Source organism: Eschscholzia californica, unplaced genomic scaffold (assembly GCF_041429995.1).
Source record: "Eschscholzia californica isolate CP2 unplaced genomic scaffold, dmEscCali1.0.p SCAF_5, whole genome shotgun sequence".
NCBI classification, from domain to species: Eukaryota; Viridiplantae; Streptophyta; class Magnoliopsida; order Ranunculales; family Papaveraceae; genus Eschscholzia; species Eschscholzia californica.
Window position 1 is genome coordinate 20955988 of NW_028238472.1, and position 18329 is coordinate 20974316.

Below are 18329 nucleotides of genomic sequence, written 5' to 3' on the forward strand. Positions count from 1 at the left end.
TCTTGAATGATTGTTAATGTTACCAAGTTTAAATTCCTCACACTTGACTCATGATATCTCTTTCATTAGTTATTCTTACATTTTGATGTTTCATATTTAGACTTAAAGTCTTTAATGGCTCTTTCTTAGGGTTTGATAGCTAATAGTTAAGTTTCTTTTTTTTTTTTTGTTGAGATAATAGTTAAGTTTCTTGTGTGAATGTGTTGTTAAGTTTGTGGCCATCCAACTCAAAACCAATTGGCAATGAGTGGAGAGGACCTATTCTTTATATTCTTGGTTGCTAGTTACCCATTCTCCCATGTGGGACTATTCTTACACGCCCCCTCACGTGTGGCGTTCTTTGAGCCTAACACGTGTGTTTTTTTTTTTCTTTACGGGTGACGTGGAGCACGTGTGGCTTTTAAGCCTATCACGTGTGGGCCTAGCTCTGATACCATGTTAAGTTTGTGTCGATCCAACTCAAAACCAATTGGCAATGAGTGGAGATGACCTATTCTTTATATTCTTGGTTGCTAGTGGATTTAACGTACAGGTTGCTTATTGGGTTTTAACAAATACGATATTCCGAGGTTGGAACAAGTGGCTACCAATTCTTGAGTTATAATAAAAAAGATTTGAGTTATAAGGTCATAATATCTACACATTAAGTGGGATTCCGAAACTCTAGGTTGTTTCCTCTACAAGTTTCTTGATTATTTACTTATTCATTATTTAAGTAGTTTAGTAACTTTATTATTTCATCACAAAATCAAAATCGAAAAAAAATCCAAGTTAGTTTTAGGTTTAAGAGTGAGTTTGACTTAGTCTCCGCGGATCGATTCCGGTCTTACCGGGTTTACTACTTGACACCCGTATACTTGCGGGTGGTGACCTATTTAGGAAACTTTCTAGGCCCATCAGTGAGAGAGATTCGGGAGAAGAGTCGAGCAAGCATCATCGAGTGAGAAGGATACTTCGATCCACAAGACCGATAGTGACAATAACTAATTATCTAGAGCATGAAAGTTTAGCTAACTTTACCCACATTGACAATCCTAAGCACAATATGTCAAAATAAGCATAATAGATCAAAAGTTACTAAGTATCGACTATCAAAGTAATAACACACTAGCAAATGAGTTGGCAATAAACAAGTATGACACTAATAAGTATAATACGTCAAACTAAGTATAACCGATCAAAGTTACTAAACATCGGATATCAAACTAAACACATATTATCAAACTATATGTCAATAGACGATTACGATCTAGGTTTCTAATTAATAAAGTTAGACAAAGTTAATCAAACTAACATTTAACAAACAATGAGTCATTCATCACATATCGAATCATGTTTCACGAGCACCCGAATACAAGGTTTAGCTCGACATGGTGGAACACATAATAAACGAGAAGAAAATAAAGAAAGACAAAAGTTAAGGTTGAAATCCCCCTTTTTCGATGATGGCGCGAGATTAGGTTCGTTGGAAATATGTATGTGTTGTCGATCTCCCCATAGTAATGTCTTGATTTCCCCATAATAGTGCAGTTTAGGTGTCCCCTCAGTGAAAGAAGGGTTTCCCTTAGCAATAGTGTCTTCTTCTTCCTCTCAAACTAAAACCACCATGAAAGCTTGCTTCAAGCTTTCTCTCTCTAGGAAACCAACAACAAATCAAAAACAAATGGCAAGGAAGTCACCTAGAAGTCAAACATAAGGACTTTAAAACAACAACCATAAAACTTTCGGCCAAGAAGTAGGAGTCCGGCCAAGGTTAAAGGTCTGGCCGGAAGCTTCGAATCCCAACCTAGGTGCGGTTGTCCAACAAACCCGAGCCACCTACTACCGTCCCACGACCGTGTGCTTCCCAATTTGCTTCTTGTGTTGGCTGGTGATGACCCGAGCTGCTGCCTCTTTGGAGTTTCTTTGAAATCTCGAGCAGCCCGGGTGCTGAGTTTCTGGCGAGCTGCTGTTAATCCCGACCTGTTGTTCCTCTATTTCCCACGTTCTCTCCTCAGGCAACTTTGGTGTGCCGGCCAAGCTATGGCCGGCACTAATCCCCTTTTCTCTCTCTAGCTTCAAACACCCACAAAACAATAAAGTAAAATCTAACTCACTTTCGGAGGAATCCCGGTTGCATTTAGCGTTTGCAACAAGTCGTTAAACCGCTAGGTTACCCTAGTGGAAGAGTGTCGTCTCGTGAGGGTTTCCAGTGAATATACCCACAAAATTCAAGATTCGAAAGACATAAAAGAGTTCAACATCGATGTAAATAAGACAGTGACAACAAATGACACATTCAAGCATGCTAAACAAGCGAATCAAAATCGATAAACGCATATATATGTTAAAAGTCTCCTCACTAGTAGTCTTATCCTGAAATGTAAGTGTCAAACCATAATGAGCATCATCTAAGTCAAAAGTTACAAAACCTCGATTCCTATACTATTACATTTCGCCTCGACATTAGCCTCGCGGTTATACGCTCCCAAACATGAAATCACTCAAAAATATATAATAACGGTTCACTCTAAAGTGTGAGCATGGAATAAGGTGAAACTCAACACATATAAAACAAATGAGGATAACAAGTTTTAGAGCGAATGATCTCTAAAGAATGGAAATAACCACTAAAATGGAATGGGGAAGCTGACTCACCCTTCTCACCCACTCTACCCTCTAACAGTGTTTCCTAAAGGTTAACGGATACGAGTAATGAAATGGAAGTGATGAGATCCCGAGAATGTCGGCGTCTTCAATAAAAAAAACGCTCAAACAACTTCTAAACTTAGCTTTCTGCTTTGAATACTTTATTTCTAATAACACTTACTCACACAAACATAAAATAACAATTATACTCAATTTTTTTCTTCCTTTTTTTTTTTCTTTTTTCTATTTTTTTTCTTCTTTCTCTTTTTTTCATCACAAAACAAAGACACTAACACTAGTATTCTCCACAAACAACTTTTTCTTCTTTCGGACTTTGTTTCACATTCGTTTTCCATATCTTCCATGCCTTCATTCTCGGGAGTAGTATGTGAATGGGTGGTGGAGTATCCGTCTCCCTAAAGTAGACACTATTATCGGATTTCATGAACTACAAGAGTAAGGTTAATTCGCTATCTTGGTGTCACTCATAGTGGCTAAGGAAGTTAAGCTAATGAGATCGTCTAAGCTTTCTTCATTCTACTCGGAGTTAGCGCAGAAGAGTACACTCGAAAAGAATAGAAAGGCTCAGATATCTCACATGGATTTAGGTCTTCACTAATGACTATTCTAGGTCCCTCAGAAAAAAAATTTCTTCCTTAGGATGCTACTCGCATGATCGGACAACAAATGCTAAAGGACTAAACATTCATGAAAAAAACTAAGAGCATGCATGACATTCACCAAAAAATAAACACATGCATCAACATACTTAAGCATACCACTAAAGTCATGTCAAATCTACCCAAAAATTTTCAAATTTGGTCGAATTATTGAACCTTCTTGTCTTTTGAAACCCATGGTCATAAGGCCAAAAGGCCATACCCCCATCCCCCAACTTACAACTAACATTGTCCTCAATGTTTCAAGCATATACTCGCCAAAAGATAAGAGACATATTAATTTAAAGAGGAGAGTGGAAGGATATTACCATAGCCAGAGGAGATAAAAGATAATACCATCGAGGCTCATGTATACTTAGGTTCCAAGTTGATGATTCCGACATCCCAAAACTTAGAATAAACCATGCCTCAGAAGTAAAACAAGTAAGAAATGCTCCTATAATCAACAAAAAAAATGTGAGAATGAAGCACATAAGATCATGACCTTATAGAAATGACCACTCACGCGAGATCACTCGATTGCATTGATCTATGCAATTAGCCGTTTATTCTCTTGCTTTCACAAGAGCACGAGTTATGTCTCGTGGAGGGTTTCCAGAGATGATACCCACAAACATCAAGACCCCACTCAATCAGTCAAACGATCATACAATAAGTGACAAAAATTTTGGGGAGCAACCTAAAGAAAGCTCTATGCTGGTGCTAATCGTCTGATGAAAAGATAAAAAAACGTAAAGTGCACATGAGACGATAAAGGAAAATAAGCCATCCTCAAACTTAGTGGGCGCACAGTCCACTAAGTATGCATAAATACAAGGAGCGACAACTAAGATGTCATCAAAACGATCAACATACACTAGCGAGACTGAGACATCGAGATAAAGAAATTTACAGAGCGTGAGAGAGAAATCTAGAGAGAGAAACATATAGAGAGAAAAAAGAGATTTACAGTGATAGAAAGAGAGATATAGTTACAGAAAACAAGATCTACAATGAGAGGGAGATAGAGTGAGAGAGAGCGAGAAAGAGAGAAACAGTGAGAAAGAGTGAGAGACAGCGAGAGATGAGGTGATTGGTGGTCGGAAGTGGAGGTGGTGGTCGGAAGTGGAGGTGGTGGTCGGAAGTTTTGGAGGTGGAGAAGATAAAGATTAGGGGGCAATTCTCAATAAAGTAAATTTTTGGAGTAAAAGAAAAATATACCCCTTTAGTCAATATTGATTGACAAAGTCTCTATTCCCTGAGATTTTATATATGTCCTAAAGCCGCGGCCATAAGATAATCACTAATAAGTCTCATTTTTTCCCTAAATCTTCTCTTTTTCTCTCTAAACCTCTAATTCTCTCTCTACCAACTTTTCCTTCCACCTATTTCATTCATTTCTTGCTAGACTTTTAGATCTTATATTCTTCTTTGTCTTAAAAAGTTGAGGTGAAATGAAAAGGTAAAAAAATCAGAGTTATACACAATGCATAGTCCATATCACTACTAGCAAAGTCAATAAATGGAGCCTTCCAATTGTGGGGTACTTTTTTGTATTTCCATGTTGAAATTATGTAAAGATGACTGTTAGGAAATATACATAAACACTATAATGATAATCACTAAGCACCCCAAAATGATCAAGAAAAACCAAAAACTCACACTCATATTCAACCCACACCTCCTATCTTGTCTCCCTCAGCTCCTACACTTCTCTTCAACAATTCACCTTCTAATGAGCCATGAGAACCAAAAAGAATTGTAGCTTACTCTTCTTTCCTTACCACAAGTTTCTTCTCCACACATTTCCACATATTTCTTTATTGTATCATGTTGAAAATCTTTGTTACACCGTGTTGTCCTATAAACATAACAAGTGTACACATTTGAACTTCTTAGACGTCGTCGTGCGTCTTAGGGTTGCAGGTTAACACCGCTTCTGCCACCGTTAGAAAGATCTTGTCGAGTCCGATCACATCAACCAAACTGGATGCATGTAGCTTGTCCATGACTGCTGGCCCAGGATTGGCTAGAATAAGCTGTTCAAGAAAATATAATCAATTCCAGAGTACTTGAAAAAAAACTACTAGTAACACTAGAAAATAAATGTAAAATTAAGTTTGTAGACATCCAACTCAAAACTAATTGCCAGTGAGTGGACATGTCCTACATATTATATTCTTTGTCAGCCGTTTGTTCATGTAGGACTATTCTCTGATGCCCTCGCAAGGTTGGCTTTCTTTGAGCCTAACATGTGTCTTTTGTTGTGTGACATGGAGCAACTGGGGCCTTGGAGCCTATCCCATGTCTTTTGCTATTTGATGTGGAACTGGTGTTAACGTTGGGCCTATCACGTGCGCGCCTCGCTCTAATACTATATTAAGTTTGTAGGCATCCAACTATTATCCAATTGGCAGTCAGCAGTGAGTGATAGGTCCCCGATATTATATTCTTGGTCATGAGACTTCTCCTGGTCCATATGGGATTATTCTCACATGCAGTTCTTGTCTCACTCAGTTTCATTTCTTTAGGGTTTATGCAACGGGATTCATGATGGTTTTGGTTACAGATATTTCTCACTAGAATTGCATCAAAGTGTGGTGATTGTTCATGGCCCACATGCATTATTTTGAGATTCTTTATCTAAGCGCCATTAAGTAAAAAAATTCATCATACCACAATGTCTCTCTTTTGTAAGCTCTTGTACAAATCCTCAAGTGCATGAATGCCACTGGTATCAACATCAGTTACAGCTACAAAAACCATACAACATATTAGTTATATAGAGTATCATCAATGAACTGAATTTTATCCTATAAAGCATATCTAAATATCTAAAAGAACATCCAACACAGGAAACTTACGTGACATCTCTACAATCAAAAACTCGACTCTTGGAAGGTCTTTGGCTTTTATGTAATCTTCTTCATCAGCCAACCACCTCAAAATCCTGTAAGAAAAACTTATTTTAGGGCATTGGCTCGTCTCTATAATCGATTGATTATTTTGTTAGGCGTGTCAATAGTCTTGAGGGCATTCTTTAGAATCAAAGGTATCAAAGAAGCAAAATCAAAATGAAATTAAAAAAATTAATTTATAGAAAACCGGACCTATCCTTAATGTAGTTGGAGTTGGAAAAGTAGATTGCCGAGTCCACCCTTACGATAAGAACGCCTGGAACTTTTGTAGCATCAGGATATTGCTCAATGTTCCTGTATATTGTTGATTGCGGGAGTTTCCCTAGTACTGCTGTTCTCGGTCGTGTTACTTGTAGAAGGATTTTTGCGAAGGATATGGAGACCTGTTATTACAATTGACAAACAAGTAAGAAATAGATCATTATTATAACCCGACTAGATGAATCAACTCAAGGTTTAGCATAGCACAGAATTATTACAGCAATTAAAAGGCCCATCTCGACAGAAGCAAATATCACACCAAAAAAGGCTCCAATGCAAGCAACGAAGTCAAATTTATCGATCTTCCAAATGAGAAGTGCTGCATCGTAGTCAATTAAACCAAGGACGGCAGATATAATGATAGACGCAAGAATGGCATTTGGTGTGTACTTAAAGAGGGGTGTGATGAGTAATAGGGTCAGAACAACGACAAAAGACATCACAATGTTGGAGACAGCAGTTTTACAGCCAGCCATGTAATTCACAGCAGAGCGAGAGAAAGAACCTGAAAAAAAAGCGACATCAGTTTAGAAACAAGAGTTATTCATCGACTTACTTATTAACCAGAAGCTTCTCATACTATACATGCAGCCAAATTTGGCTGTCTGGGACTAATCTTATGTATCATGAAGCCAAACTCGTACATCTTTGCTACCCTTTCCTATAATTTGACTTGTTCATACTTCATACGATTAGTCGATAATAGTATGTACCCATATACACACCTATAACTGGTACGTTTATAGGCATCCAACTCAAAACCAATTGGAGCTAGGTGGAGAGGCCCGAGATATTATATTCTTGGTCATGAGAATACCCTCATCTATGGCGCTTTTTTGACCTTATCATGACCTTTTTGTTCTGCAACGAGGAGCTCGTGTGACTATTGAACCTATCATGTGTGGGGCTAGCTCCAATACTATGATAAGTTTGTGAACTTTCTACACGAAACCCTTTGACAATGAGTGGAGAAGCCCTAAAAATTGTATTATTGGTCATGGGAGTACCATTTGCCCATGTAGCCGGCTATTCTCCAATTAAGCATTGTTTCAGACCCATGATAGGCCTATCGGTTGCCCCCGTCTACATCTTGCAGACCCACGGATTCACTGGACATATCTATACGGTGCTAACAATATATTATTCTTACCTGTAGCCACATAACAAGATGTCATTGACCCAACAATATTCATTGTTCCTAGTGCAACCATTTCTTTGTTTCCATCCAGTTGATAGTCTTTCATGGCTGCAAATGTCCGTCCAATTGCAACAGCTTCCTGAGAGTTCCAAAAAATTGAGTTTACTTTACATGAACTAACAGATAATCTCATCTCAATAATATTAGGCAAATAGGTTGTGAACTTTGTTTACCGTCAATGCGATCATACCAGACACGACTCCAATCCTAATACCTACAGTGAGATATTGACCGGTGAAGTAAATTTGCTTTAGTGATGAGGGATTTACACCTTTCTCTATATGGTTGACCTTCAGAAATAAAATTACTATTAGCATGATTCACACTTTGTTTTAATGTTCAAAGTAAGAAGAAAAGTGGAAGTTTACTTACTATTTGAACGCCATCTTTGTCGGCACGAGTAATAAATACAAAAAATGTGGAAATGATAACAGATATCAAAGGAGCGATAGCGGGCACCCAAAAGAATTTCTTGTTCCTCTTTCCCTGTGTTCCCATAATTCATGATATAATCAAAAAATCAAATCAACAAAAGTTTTGAGATAATTGAAATGAAGAGATTCTTACAATGTACTTAGCCAAGAGCAAGAAAACCAAGAATGATACACCGATGAGTATCGTCTGCCAATTCCACTGCAACCATGTTTAAAGAAAAATTTAGTAACTTCAGCTTGTAGATCAACTGGGAGGGTCTTAACATCGAAACAATCACGGGGCGTATGGTTGATGAGATACTCTAATGGATAGAAATCGACCTAGGCTAATTAGTATGAATACAAATAATGTTGTTCCTAAAAGATCAACTACTAGTAGTCTAGCCTACTAGTCAACCTGTCCATGACCACGATTTTGTAGAAGATTCTAATCACTCTAAGACAACTATCAAATAGAGGTGATTTTAACTTAGACTGACATGTGAAAGCTAGAGAATCCTTACCCCATGATGTGCTGAACCCCATACCGAGCGCATGACAGATACAATGTCACTCTCTTTGGTAAATTTTTTAATTCCTAGTAACCCTTTAAGTTGTTGAAGGGCTATTGTTACTGCAGCTCCAGCCATAAACCCAACAATTGCAGCATGGGATAGGAAGTCAATCAAGAATCCTAACCTGACAGCATAAACCGAAAATAATTGATGTTATAGAATAGAGTGAGTTGTAAAATTCAAAATAAAGGAACCAATAAACGAGAAGAAGATAGCTCACCTGAGAAACCCAAGGGCAAATTGAGTTACTCCAGCAAAAAAGGTAGCCGTAAATGCAAGTCTCTGATACTCCAATTTATTAGTTTCGGGATCAATTTCGGTTTGGAGAAGAGTCCCTAGCAAGAGAGAAACAACGGCCACTGGTCCGATGGCAATATCCCTTGAACTCCCCATGAATGCATAAATCAGTGGTGGGACAAAGCTCGAGTCTGTTACATAACTTGAGGAATTAGATTTAATATATAGCCATACACGTAAGATCCAATTGTACATAAGAATAACCAAAGAAAAGATCTTGATAAACATTAGAAACTTACATAACCCATATTGTGGATCAAGATTTGCTAGTTTTGCATAACCAATATCCTGTTTTTCAAGTCAGACAAGTTAGAACAGTTTAGTGATGATCAATCGTTAAACTGAGTTATCGTTTTTATCCATTTTCAAACTTCTATTTACCTGAGGAATACAGAGACTTGCAATGGTCAATCCAGCAATGAGATCTCCTTTAAATTTAGATAAATTGTAGTGTCTTCCCCACTCAAGAATTGGAAAAACTGCCTGGATACCTAAAATTAACTTTTTCGACTTCGGTTGGTCCTTGAAAGGCCTTAAAGGGTCATCAGAAAAGAAAGTTTCCTTCACAATATTCTTGAATTCTTTCAAAAGATTTTGTTTAGGCGGTAACCCCACCTTGTGAATGTATTGTTCATTACCCACATGCCGATTGGACGACATAGATGCATTATTCCTGTCATTTTCATCATCGTTGGAATGAATCGAATGACCCATTTGAGAGTCGAACCTATATATTGATGTGATCACTAATTACCTGGTAAATAGCAAAAACAAGAAGATCATAAGAGGGTAAAATGCTGATCTGTAGGCCCAAAACTAAACACCAAAAGTAGCTTAGGTTTAGTCCACTTGAAGTAAGACGAGTACTTTCGGCCACACCAAGCATATTTGAGTTGCATATAACTAAATACGTAATATAGTTCAGATAGTAATACTGCATTGATCGTCATACAAATGGATCTTACTCTAAAATAAGATTGCATTCATAAGAAAACTACAACTAGTTCATGAAACAACAAAAACAAAAACTACCTTCAAGCGATAGAATGTTTTGTTCTATAAGAAGGCAATAGATATCAATATGGACTAAAAGACACAAAGGTTAATGCATGGGAGTATAAGAGATATTTTTTCTTATATAGAAATTCCCTGTCAGACCTCCTAAACAGAGTTGAAGAATAAGATTTCTATGAACTAATGAACCTAGATCATTTTCCGATCAAATACAAAATTCCAAAGTTGACTAGATACTAGTTGTATACTAATATTTTAATATGATGAAATGAAAGATGTTTGTAGGACTCTTGTATCACCACTGTCAATGAATATTTAAATAGGGGTAAAGTGAGAATGTGAGATATTAGCTTAGGTCATGTAAATTTCAAGAAGACTAATAAGCAAATATAACCATTTCTTTTTCACTTTTCGAATTGTTTACTTGGAAAGTTAAAAAAGAGAGCTAGAATATGGTTACTTTTGTGATCAAAAGTAAAAGCGACGGACGACTACGAACCACCTCAAGAAAAAAACAAAAGAAAGCATCATAAGAGCATTTTTCATGGTTGTTATTGATTCTCATTAGAAGCCACACATGTGTCATTTCAATGATAATGTCAAAAGCATTTAATTGATCGTAACATTTCAACGTTACGAGACTTTAGACCTTGTTTACAACTTACGAAAACGATGAATAACCATACGTCTTGATATGGAAATACCTTACTGAATTAGTTGAGAGATAAATAACGTTGAAATATACTATAATACTACATAAAATTAACAAAAATGACTCTTAACCTCAACTTCCTTAACTTGGATCTTTCACAATATTTCAAACTTAGGAACTAGGTCTTAATTGCCTTTTATGAACTAAGCTAAACAAAAAGAGATAAATAACAACTCATCCTAAACATGTATTAACTATAAGGCAATGGAACTTAATATTTTGGGATAACATATTTTAAGAAACCAAATTCAAAATTTTATAATCATTAACAACAAAATACTAAAAACTGTGAAAAATACTGAAGCAATTGAAATTAAGGGTTTTCATGATTGTAATGAAACAATGACCTAGTAGAATACCCAAAACCCAATTAGACCATAATTCAATGACATGCAAGGTGAGTAACAAATGAACAACTACCCATGAAAATACATGATTATTCAACACCATTAACTTAATTAAATGTGGGTCCAAACAATCCTGTTAATATGTATTGAGAATGAATATTTTACATAAATCTAGAGAGAGAGAGATAATGGGGTTGGCCTTGTATGAGTTGAAAAAGCTTTGATTTAGAACCATCAATTGTGACTTGCATACATATTCAACTCAAAATCAATTACCTTTAGCAGAGATTCTTATAGAAAAACCAGCCAAAACCAGAAACTTCAAAGACCTTTAGATAAAAAAGGAAAAGAATCTCTTGTTATTTCTCTAGGTTTTTGGGGTCTCTCCCTCTCTCTCTCTCTCTCTATATATATATCTATAAAGCAATTATATCAGTGGAAAGAATTGAGATTCTTTTGAATAGTGTCTAGATTCAATGAACTTGATAATCCTCCAAATTTAGGATTTAATGTTGTAATAAAACAGCCCATTGAAATTGTCATTGTTTATTCAAGGAAACTACAAACAGAATAACTCCTCTGTTCTTGTACGGAGAAAATTGGGTCTCTATTAGGAAATCTTTCTGGGCCCCTACTCCAACGTGAACCCACTATATTTTTTTTGGTTTTTGGTATAGGAAGAGCACTATTTAGTAAAGGCAGTGCGTTAAAAAGGTCAATTTATGTATTTGCTCTTCCTTTACCAAATTGATTTAAGGAGGGCGTTATAAGGATCATTTAATAAATAGTGCCAAAATAGAAGGACTTAGATAAAAGTTAATAATAAATCTAATATTTTATTCACTTGTAGTTTCTCTCACATAAACAACCAAAACCCTAATATCCTCACTACTATCAACATCACCATTAGTATTAAAAAACTTGCAAAATTTACCATCACTATAGTAAATTTTCGGTTGGATCGACTGAAAAGACAACAAATTCGGTAGGGTCGGCTGAAAAAGACAACAAATTTTGGTCGCAACGGCTGAAAAACATGAGAAGTTTCGGTTGGGTCGATTGAAAAAGATAACAAATTTCGTCTGGTCCCGCTGAAAATAGCAATAAATTTCGGCCGAGATGGCTCAAATTGGTCTTGTTTTTTCAACCACTCCGGCCGAACTTTTTTAAAAATTTCAGTTGGTATTCATGAATTTTTATTTATGCTAAGCGAAATTTATTTTTATGTAAATGTCACTTATATATTTTTAGGTCGAACAAGATTCTCTCTTCTCTCTCGAAGGTTTTTAGTCGAACATGAGGATACTCTCTTGTCTCTCTTTTGGTCCAAAATAGTTTGATGGGAGGGACCAAAGTATAAATTTGAGATATTTTTAAAAAAAATGTTTATCCCTCCCTATTCTAAAAAGAGTGCTCTCCCTATCTAATGCACTGCCTTTGCTAAAAAATGTTCTTCCTATACCAAAACCCTTTTTTTTTGAGAATAAGTATTTCTTTTTGTTGAGATTGGACTCGGATATGATAGGCAGTTAGCCCTAGGCGTTCGCTTAGGGCTCTAAATTAGGCCTTCAAATTTAGAGGCCCCCCAATTCATAAAATAGTGTATATATAGATTGTATTATTTTATACATATCAAGCTTGATTTAGTAGAGTTGGTAGACTAGTTGATTAATGAACATAAGGTTAAAGGTTCGCCTCCCACAACTAGCATTATTTTTTAGATAAATTTTTCTTTTAAAGATAAGCACTAAAAGTAAATATGTAGATACCAAATTTAAAACACAAGGTCATAACATTTACACCTTAATAAAAGAATCTCTTTTCTAATTTCTCTTCAATCTCACATTTATATTTCATTCTCTAGAATCTCTACAGAGGTTTATCACACATTTACACCTGAAGAATAATTTCGAGTCAACTACTTTTTGCATAGTTACAAATATCATCTATGTTTTTAGGCTTGTCTGCTAAATTTTTTCCAGAAATTAGAGGCTCCATTTGGCACTTCCATGTAGAAAATGTGAACTTTATGTTGCTATCTGATTCGGTTTAGTGGTAGTAGAATATAATTTTATCAACGTTTAGATCATGGGTTTATTGGTTAATGTTCTTTATGGAAGAATCTAACATCGAAGGTAAAACATGGCAACTGAAAATACAAAACAAAAGCATTTCAAGATCCGAAAAGCACCTTAAGCAAAAATTGGATGACATAGAGTCACTTGAATTTAATTCATTTGTTTCCACTCATACTTTTTATTTGATGAAATTGTTTTCACTTATACTTAAAAAGAGTTTTTTTACTTGCTCTTATGATAGTACAAATATCATTAAAAGAAACTTGCAATTTCCAGAGTCTTACAGATATGAATGAAGATCTTTCATCAATGAAAAAGAACAATTATAATCAGTTGACCTAAATCATTCTGATAACGATAGTTCTTAATTTCTAGGAGAAGGTAAGTGTCAATGCTACGGAGCACTGGAGCATGTACAAGTGATATTTGAGAAGCAGGTTAGTATGAATTGAGAAGAAGTACATTTTTTTTATTCTGTTAAATTACTTGCATATCTCTACTAAAGATTTTAATCTGAAGCTAGAATATGTATGTGGTTTATGTTGTTCGATTGTCAATCTGGACTTTTTTTATCCACCAGAGACTCTAAATTACTAGTCTTTTATAGTTATGGTTTATGTTGTTCGATTGCCAATCTAGAGTTTTTTACTCACCAGAGACTCTAAGTTACTAATCTTTTGTAGTTACTTTTCAATAGTTAGTTTTCTAAATGTTGTTCGATATTCTTCATGCGTTACTTTTGTTTATGCAATCCATGCTTCTTTTGATTTATTTGAACAATGAAAATTTGTGACAATATTTCTAACTTACCAATCTTGTGGTATTAAACACTAAAACTCTTCGATATAATGTTACTTCAATTACAGAACTACGACAGTGTGGCAACCACATTGAAGTGGAAATGAATAACACAAGCATGGCTTTGTCTAGGTCCCCTAATTATGTCGTTAAACGACAAGTAATAGAGGGGCAAGAGATAAACATCAAGTCCAGTGCAAGGAATGTTTGTTGAAGTGGGAAAGATGAAAGAAAATAAGTTCCATCTATGCTCATTGTTTCACTGGATTGATGATATGTCATTACCAAAAAGATGACCTACCAAAGTTGAACATTAAGGTCTGATTTTGAATCAAGGAATTTCATAATTTTATATTAACATGCTTTTAACTTGTGGGTGTATGTTAGATTAGCAAATTTTGAGCATTATATTTTTTTCGATTATCTCATTGACAGGTTTCAAGATACTGCGTGGTTCACATATAGTGATTTCGATTAGTTTGGAGTAGTCTTATTGATTTGTTCAGTCAGGTTGATTGTAATCACACCTCCATTATTTGGTCTTCTTTAAACTTAGACTCTATCTCAACTGTTACTTAATCTAACAAAAGATATTGTTACGGTGAGAGAAGGTAAGTGGACAAACCATCAATTCTACTTTATACTTTTCTGTCTTCTAGGTTTTTGATGCTTGGAGAATATGAAGTGCTAGAGGAGAAGACCATATTGGGGATTGTCCTTAAAGAGAAGAACTGAGCTTTAAGGATTTTGATAGAAGTTGAGATTTTGAATACTTTTACGGGGATTAAGGGTTTGGAATTCAAATAGGGTTGTAATTGGATACTATCTTATCATTTAATTCCAAAATTTCTACCAATGGCTAAGTTTGGTTCATATACATCCCTCAAAATTCTCTTATGTTTGAACTACAAATAAATACTTAATGTTCTTTGTTTAACGATTCATCACCTAATAGCTATAAAGATGCAAAATGTCTTTACCGCAATATATACTACCAAATAAAATGTTCAAAGAATTTACCGTGTCGTAGGTACGGGCTATAATCTAGTAATCAATAAATCGAAAACCTAAATGGTTCGAGAAGGAATTACATTTACTCGTTCAAGCGAAAATAACTCTATAGGTAATAAATCGAAGACAAAGGCACAAGCTATGACCAGACATAAAAATGATAATTACTCAAATAAAATACAAGTCCCATTCCACAGGCATTATCCTTAAACACTATGGGTCAACAGTTAAAGATGAACATAATTCGATAAGAGTTCTCTTTGTTTTTGCAGGAACAGTGATGGGCCTAAGAGGTTACCCTAAATAGGTCACCACTCGCAAGTATACGGGCGTCAAATGATAATTCCGGTAAGACCGGTTCGTTCCTCAGAGACTAAGTGAAATCTATTTTAAGACTTGGAAGTAACTCGGTTTTTCTTTGAAAACTGTTCTGGTGATGATAAAATCAAATACTGAAAAAAAATAAATAAAAATGAACTCAAATGGGGAAGGAGTCTAGGTTTTAGGAATTCACCACATAAAATCACCTTTAGAAACAAATACTTAAAATGGTTAATTCTTTTTTTTATAACTCAGAATCTCGGATAATGAATTATCCTAATTCTGGGAGATGTTTTCGTTAAAACCGAATTAAACATAACGATGTAATCGTTTTATTTTAAATAAATAAATCTCTAAACTATTATCTATCAATCGGTAAGTATGCATCATCAAAGGATTCAACCTAAGTATGATGCATCAAACTAAAAGTATAGATAATGAATTGAAAATCTATTTATCAAACTAAAACGAATTAAACTATGAAGCATTAATCAAGAGTTAATCAAAAAGATATATCTCTAAAAGATCAAAAATGGGTTTCATCGTAAAATAGATGGAGAGTCTTAGCTAATCATGATCGAGATTTAAATAAATATGAAGAATAAAAGAGAATGGAAGAAAACTAAACTTTTTCTCGCTGGAAATTGTTTTTCCTGTCTGGCAGCCAAACGCACCCTAAGGAGCAGCTTTCCTTCTGTTTTTACTGTTTTCCAGACAAACAGACCCTTAGAAAAAACGATTTTCTCATCTTCTCGAAAATATTTTCTCTGTGGGAAAATTATTTTCCATTCAATTTTCTCATCTTCTCCAACACTCCTCTTTCTCTTTCTACTGTTTTAATATCTCTTTATCTCTCTCTTTTTGCTCTGTTTTAACTCTCTCACTAATATAATAACAGAAAGAAGATGATATGAATATAAATCAATAAAAAACAGAGTTCATAACATGAATAAATTCCTCACTGTTTCTCTCTCTATTCAACAATCTCTTTCTCTCTCTATTAATCTCTCTTTTCTCTCATGAAAAAAGAAAAGATTACAGAGGATAAAGCAATTGATAAAAGAGGATGGTGCTGTCTGTTACTTCTTTAGCTGTATGGAGATGAACTGCTCTTTCTCTCTCTCTATAACTCTTTCTCTCTCCTCTAAAGATTATAGCAGTGAAGCTCAAGAGAAGAAGAGATTGAGGTGTTGTTGTCCTCTGTCCCTCCAAAACCGAGATATCTCTCTCCTCTTTTGTTCCCTATCTTATAAGAGAAGTAGGAGAAGAAGCAAGTAGCCGAAAGTTCTCTTCTCTCCTTTTTTAAAATATCTTCATCAATCTCTTTGGCTTTTGGTATAGGGACCTTGCTTAGATGTATTGGGACATTAATTTTAAAGGGACATTGGCACTTTTAGTAAGTAGACATTAATTTATAAACAAGTCCATCAAAACATCTTTTATTTATTTACAAAGCCTTGTCAAATATTAACAATTCAGCAATAACTTAAAACCCTAAAATCATTTTGAAAAGAAAAAAAAAACCCTAGCTTCTTTTGCTCGTCCCTCTTTCTCTGTATCTTCCCTCCAGTCTCTCTTGGAAGCTAAGTTCTCATAATCATCTATCACATTTCCATCATCTTTAGTTAGTCATCAAGTTTGAGTGGATCATCTTCAACAAATAGAATTAGTACAAACAACATTCGTAGAAGAAAAAAATTTGACCAATATAGCAGAATTTCGACCATTGTGGACGAAATTTATAAACTATTTCGCCGCCGAAATTTTGAAATCATTTTGCTAACAAACATAGTCAGTAATTTCGATCATTGTAGTCGAAAAAGGTCATCTTCACCAATTAAAAAAATGCTCGAAATTTGGCAACGAAGAGAAAACCTAAAATTCGATTTTCTTCAATTAAATGTCAAATAAGTATTCTTCTTACCTCTTGCAACAAGCCTTCACTACCATTATTACTACTTGATTGTGTTATTTTACTAGATTGAGAAAAACAATCTTGTATTAATGATACATCATCTTCTATTAATGAATCATCATCTTCCTTCCATGAAATATCATATTTTATTAATAAAACATCATCTATGTCTTGAGACATATTAAACACTTGAAATAAAGAATAAACAAGGCTATGGTGGTTATTAGTGTTGATTATTTGTTGTATAAAAGGTAAAAGTAGGGTTTTGTGGTGGAGTTTTTAGGGTTTAAAAGATACCTAAAAGATGAACAAAGACATAAAATATTTTATTGTTATTTTTTTAATTAGCTTTGAATCCCTATAAATATTTATTTGTTTATTTTAATCCTTAAAATTAATGTCCTTCTACCAAATTAGAAAAGGGACATAAATCATAAAAAAGTTGCATTTGGAAAAAGTCCCAATACTATATAACTGTGTCCCTATACCAAAAGCCATCTCTTTCTCTCCCTTCTAAGGAAATCTCAATCTTCACTTTCTATCCATCTCAATCGAATCTCTCTCGGTTCTTTCTATGATTTTCAAGAATCTGCTCCAATCCCACTTTCTCTCTCTACTGGTTATTCTCAATCACACTATTAATGGTTAGAAATTCTAACTCTTTGAAACTTTCCATCTCTCCCTCTAATGAGCAACCAGCTTTCTCGGTTCTCTCTCTCATACTTGTTCTTCACGTTTAGAGAAAGAAGAGAAGAAATCCCTAGAATTTTGGGACCACTCGGTTGTAGCTTGCTGGACATTTAACTGAGAATTATTATGTGTATCATGGAGCAATTTAAGAGGATGCATCGACCGACCGATTGGCGCAGTCGTGTTTCCTTGTCGTTAGATCCTTCAGAGGAGCATTGAAAGTAGTTTAGTATGAGTACCGAATCACTTTCCAGAAGAAATCCCCAATTTAAACCTCGCGTCCCACCATTGTACAGAAAGTTTTACCATCGTCGTTGGATTGTCGGCCACATGTCGCTGAAGACTCCATCTTGACCTTTAGTTAAAAGACTTTGACTTGGTATAACTTGCTCACATGGCCTCCGATTTGACTTTCGTTTTCACCATTGGGTTCGTATTCGACTCTACTTTTCATCCGGGTATCAACATTTCCAATTCACCAGACTACCATAATC

General features: G+C 35.2%; 1 protein-coding gene and 1 long non-coding RNA gene across 4 annotated transcripts in view; one reads left to right on the forward strand and one right to left on the reverse strand.

The window, feature by feature from the left end:
• The window catches only part of LOC147537762 (uncharacterized), a 75285-nt gene that overhangs the window by 33167 nt on the left and 23789 nt on the right, over window positions 1–18329 (forward strand). The window lies entirely within an intron of this gene.
• On the reverse strand, window positions 4824–11574 carry LOC147537763 (sulfate transporter 1.3-like). 3 transcript variants are annotated; one of them, XM_086641138.1, is made up of 14 exons: window positions 11299–11574; window positions 9331–9703; window positions 9189–9237; window positions 8873–9080; window positions 8602–8776; window positions 8232–8297; window positions 8037–8150; window positions 7838–7954; window positions 7617–7743; window positions 6685–6971; window positions 6398–6588; window positions 6152–6237; window positions 5964–6040; window positions 4824–5326 (listed from the first exon to the last, which is right to left on the reverse strand). In XM_086641138.1, the coding sequence occupies exons 2-14, from the start codon at window positions 9661–9663 to the stop codon at window positions 5183–5185; spliced, it is 1974 nt and encodes a 657-aa protein (XP_086497264.1). In that variant the 5' UTR covers window positions 9664–9703; window positions 11299–11574; the 3' UTR covers window positions 4824–5182. The 3 variants fall into 3 exon arrangements, with proteins under 3 accessions (XP_086497264.1, XP_086497262.1, XP_086497263.1); XM_086641136.1 differs by lacking the exon at window positions 11299–11574 and adding an exon at window positions 9982–10325; XM_086641137.1 differs by lacking the exon at window positions 11299–11574 and having other exon boundaries at window positions 9331–10325.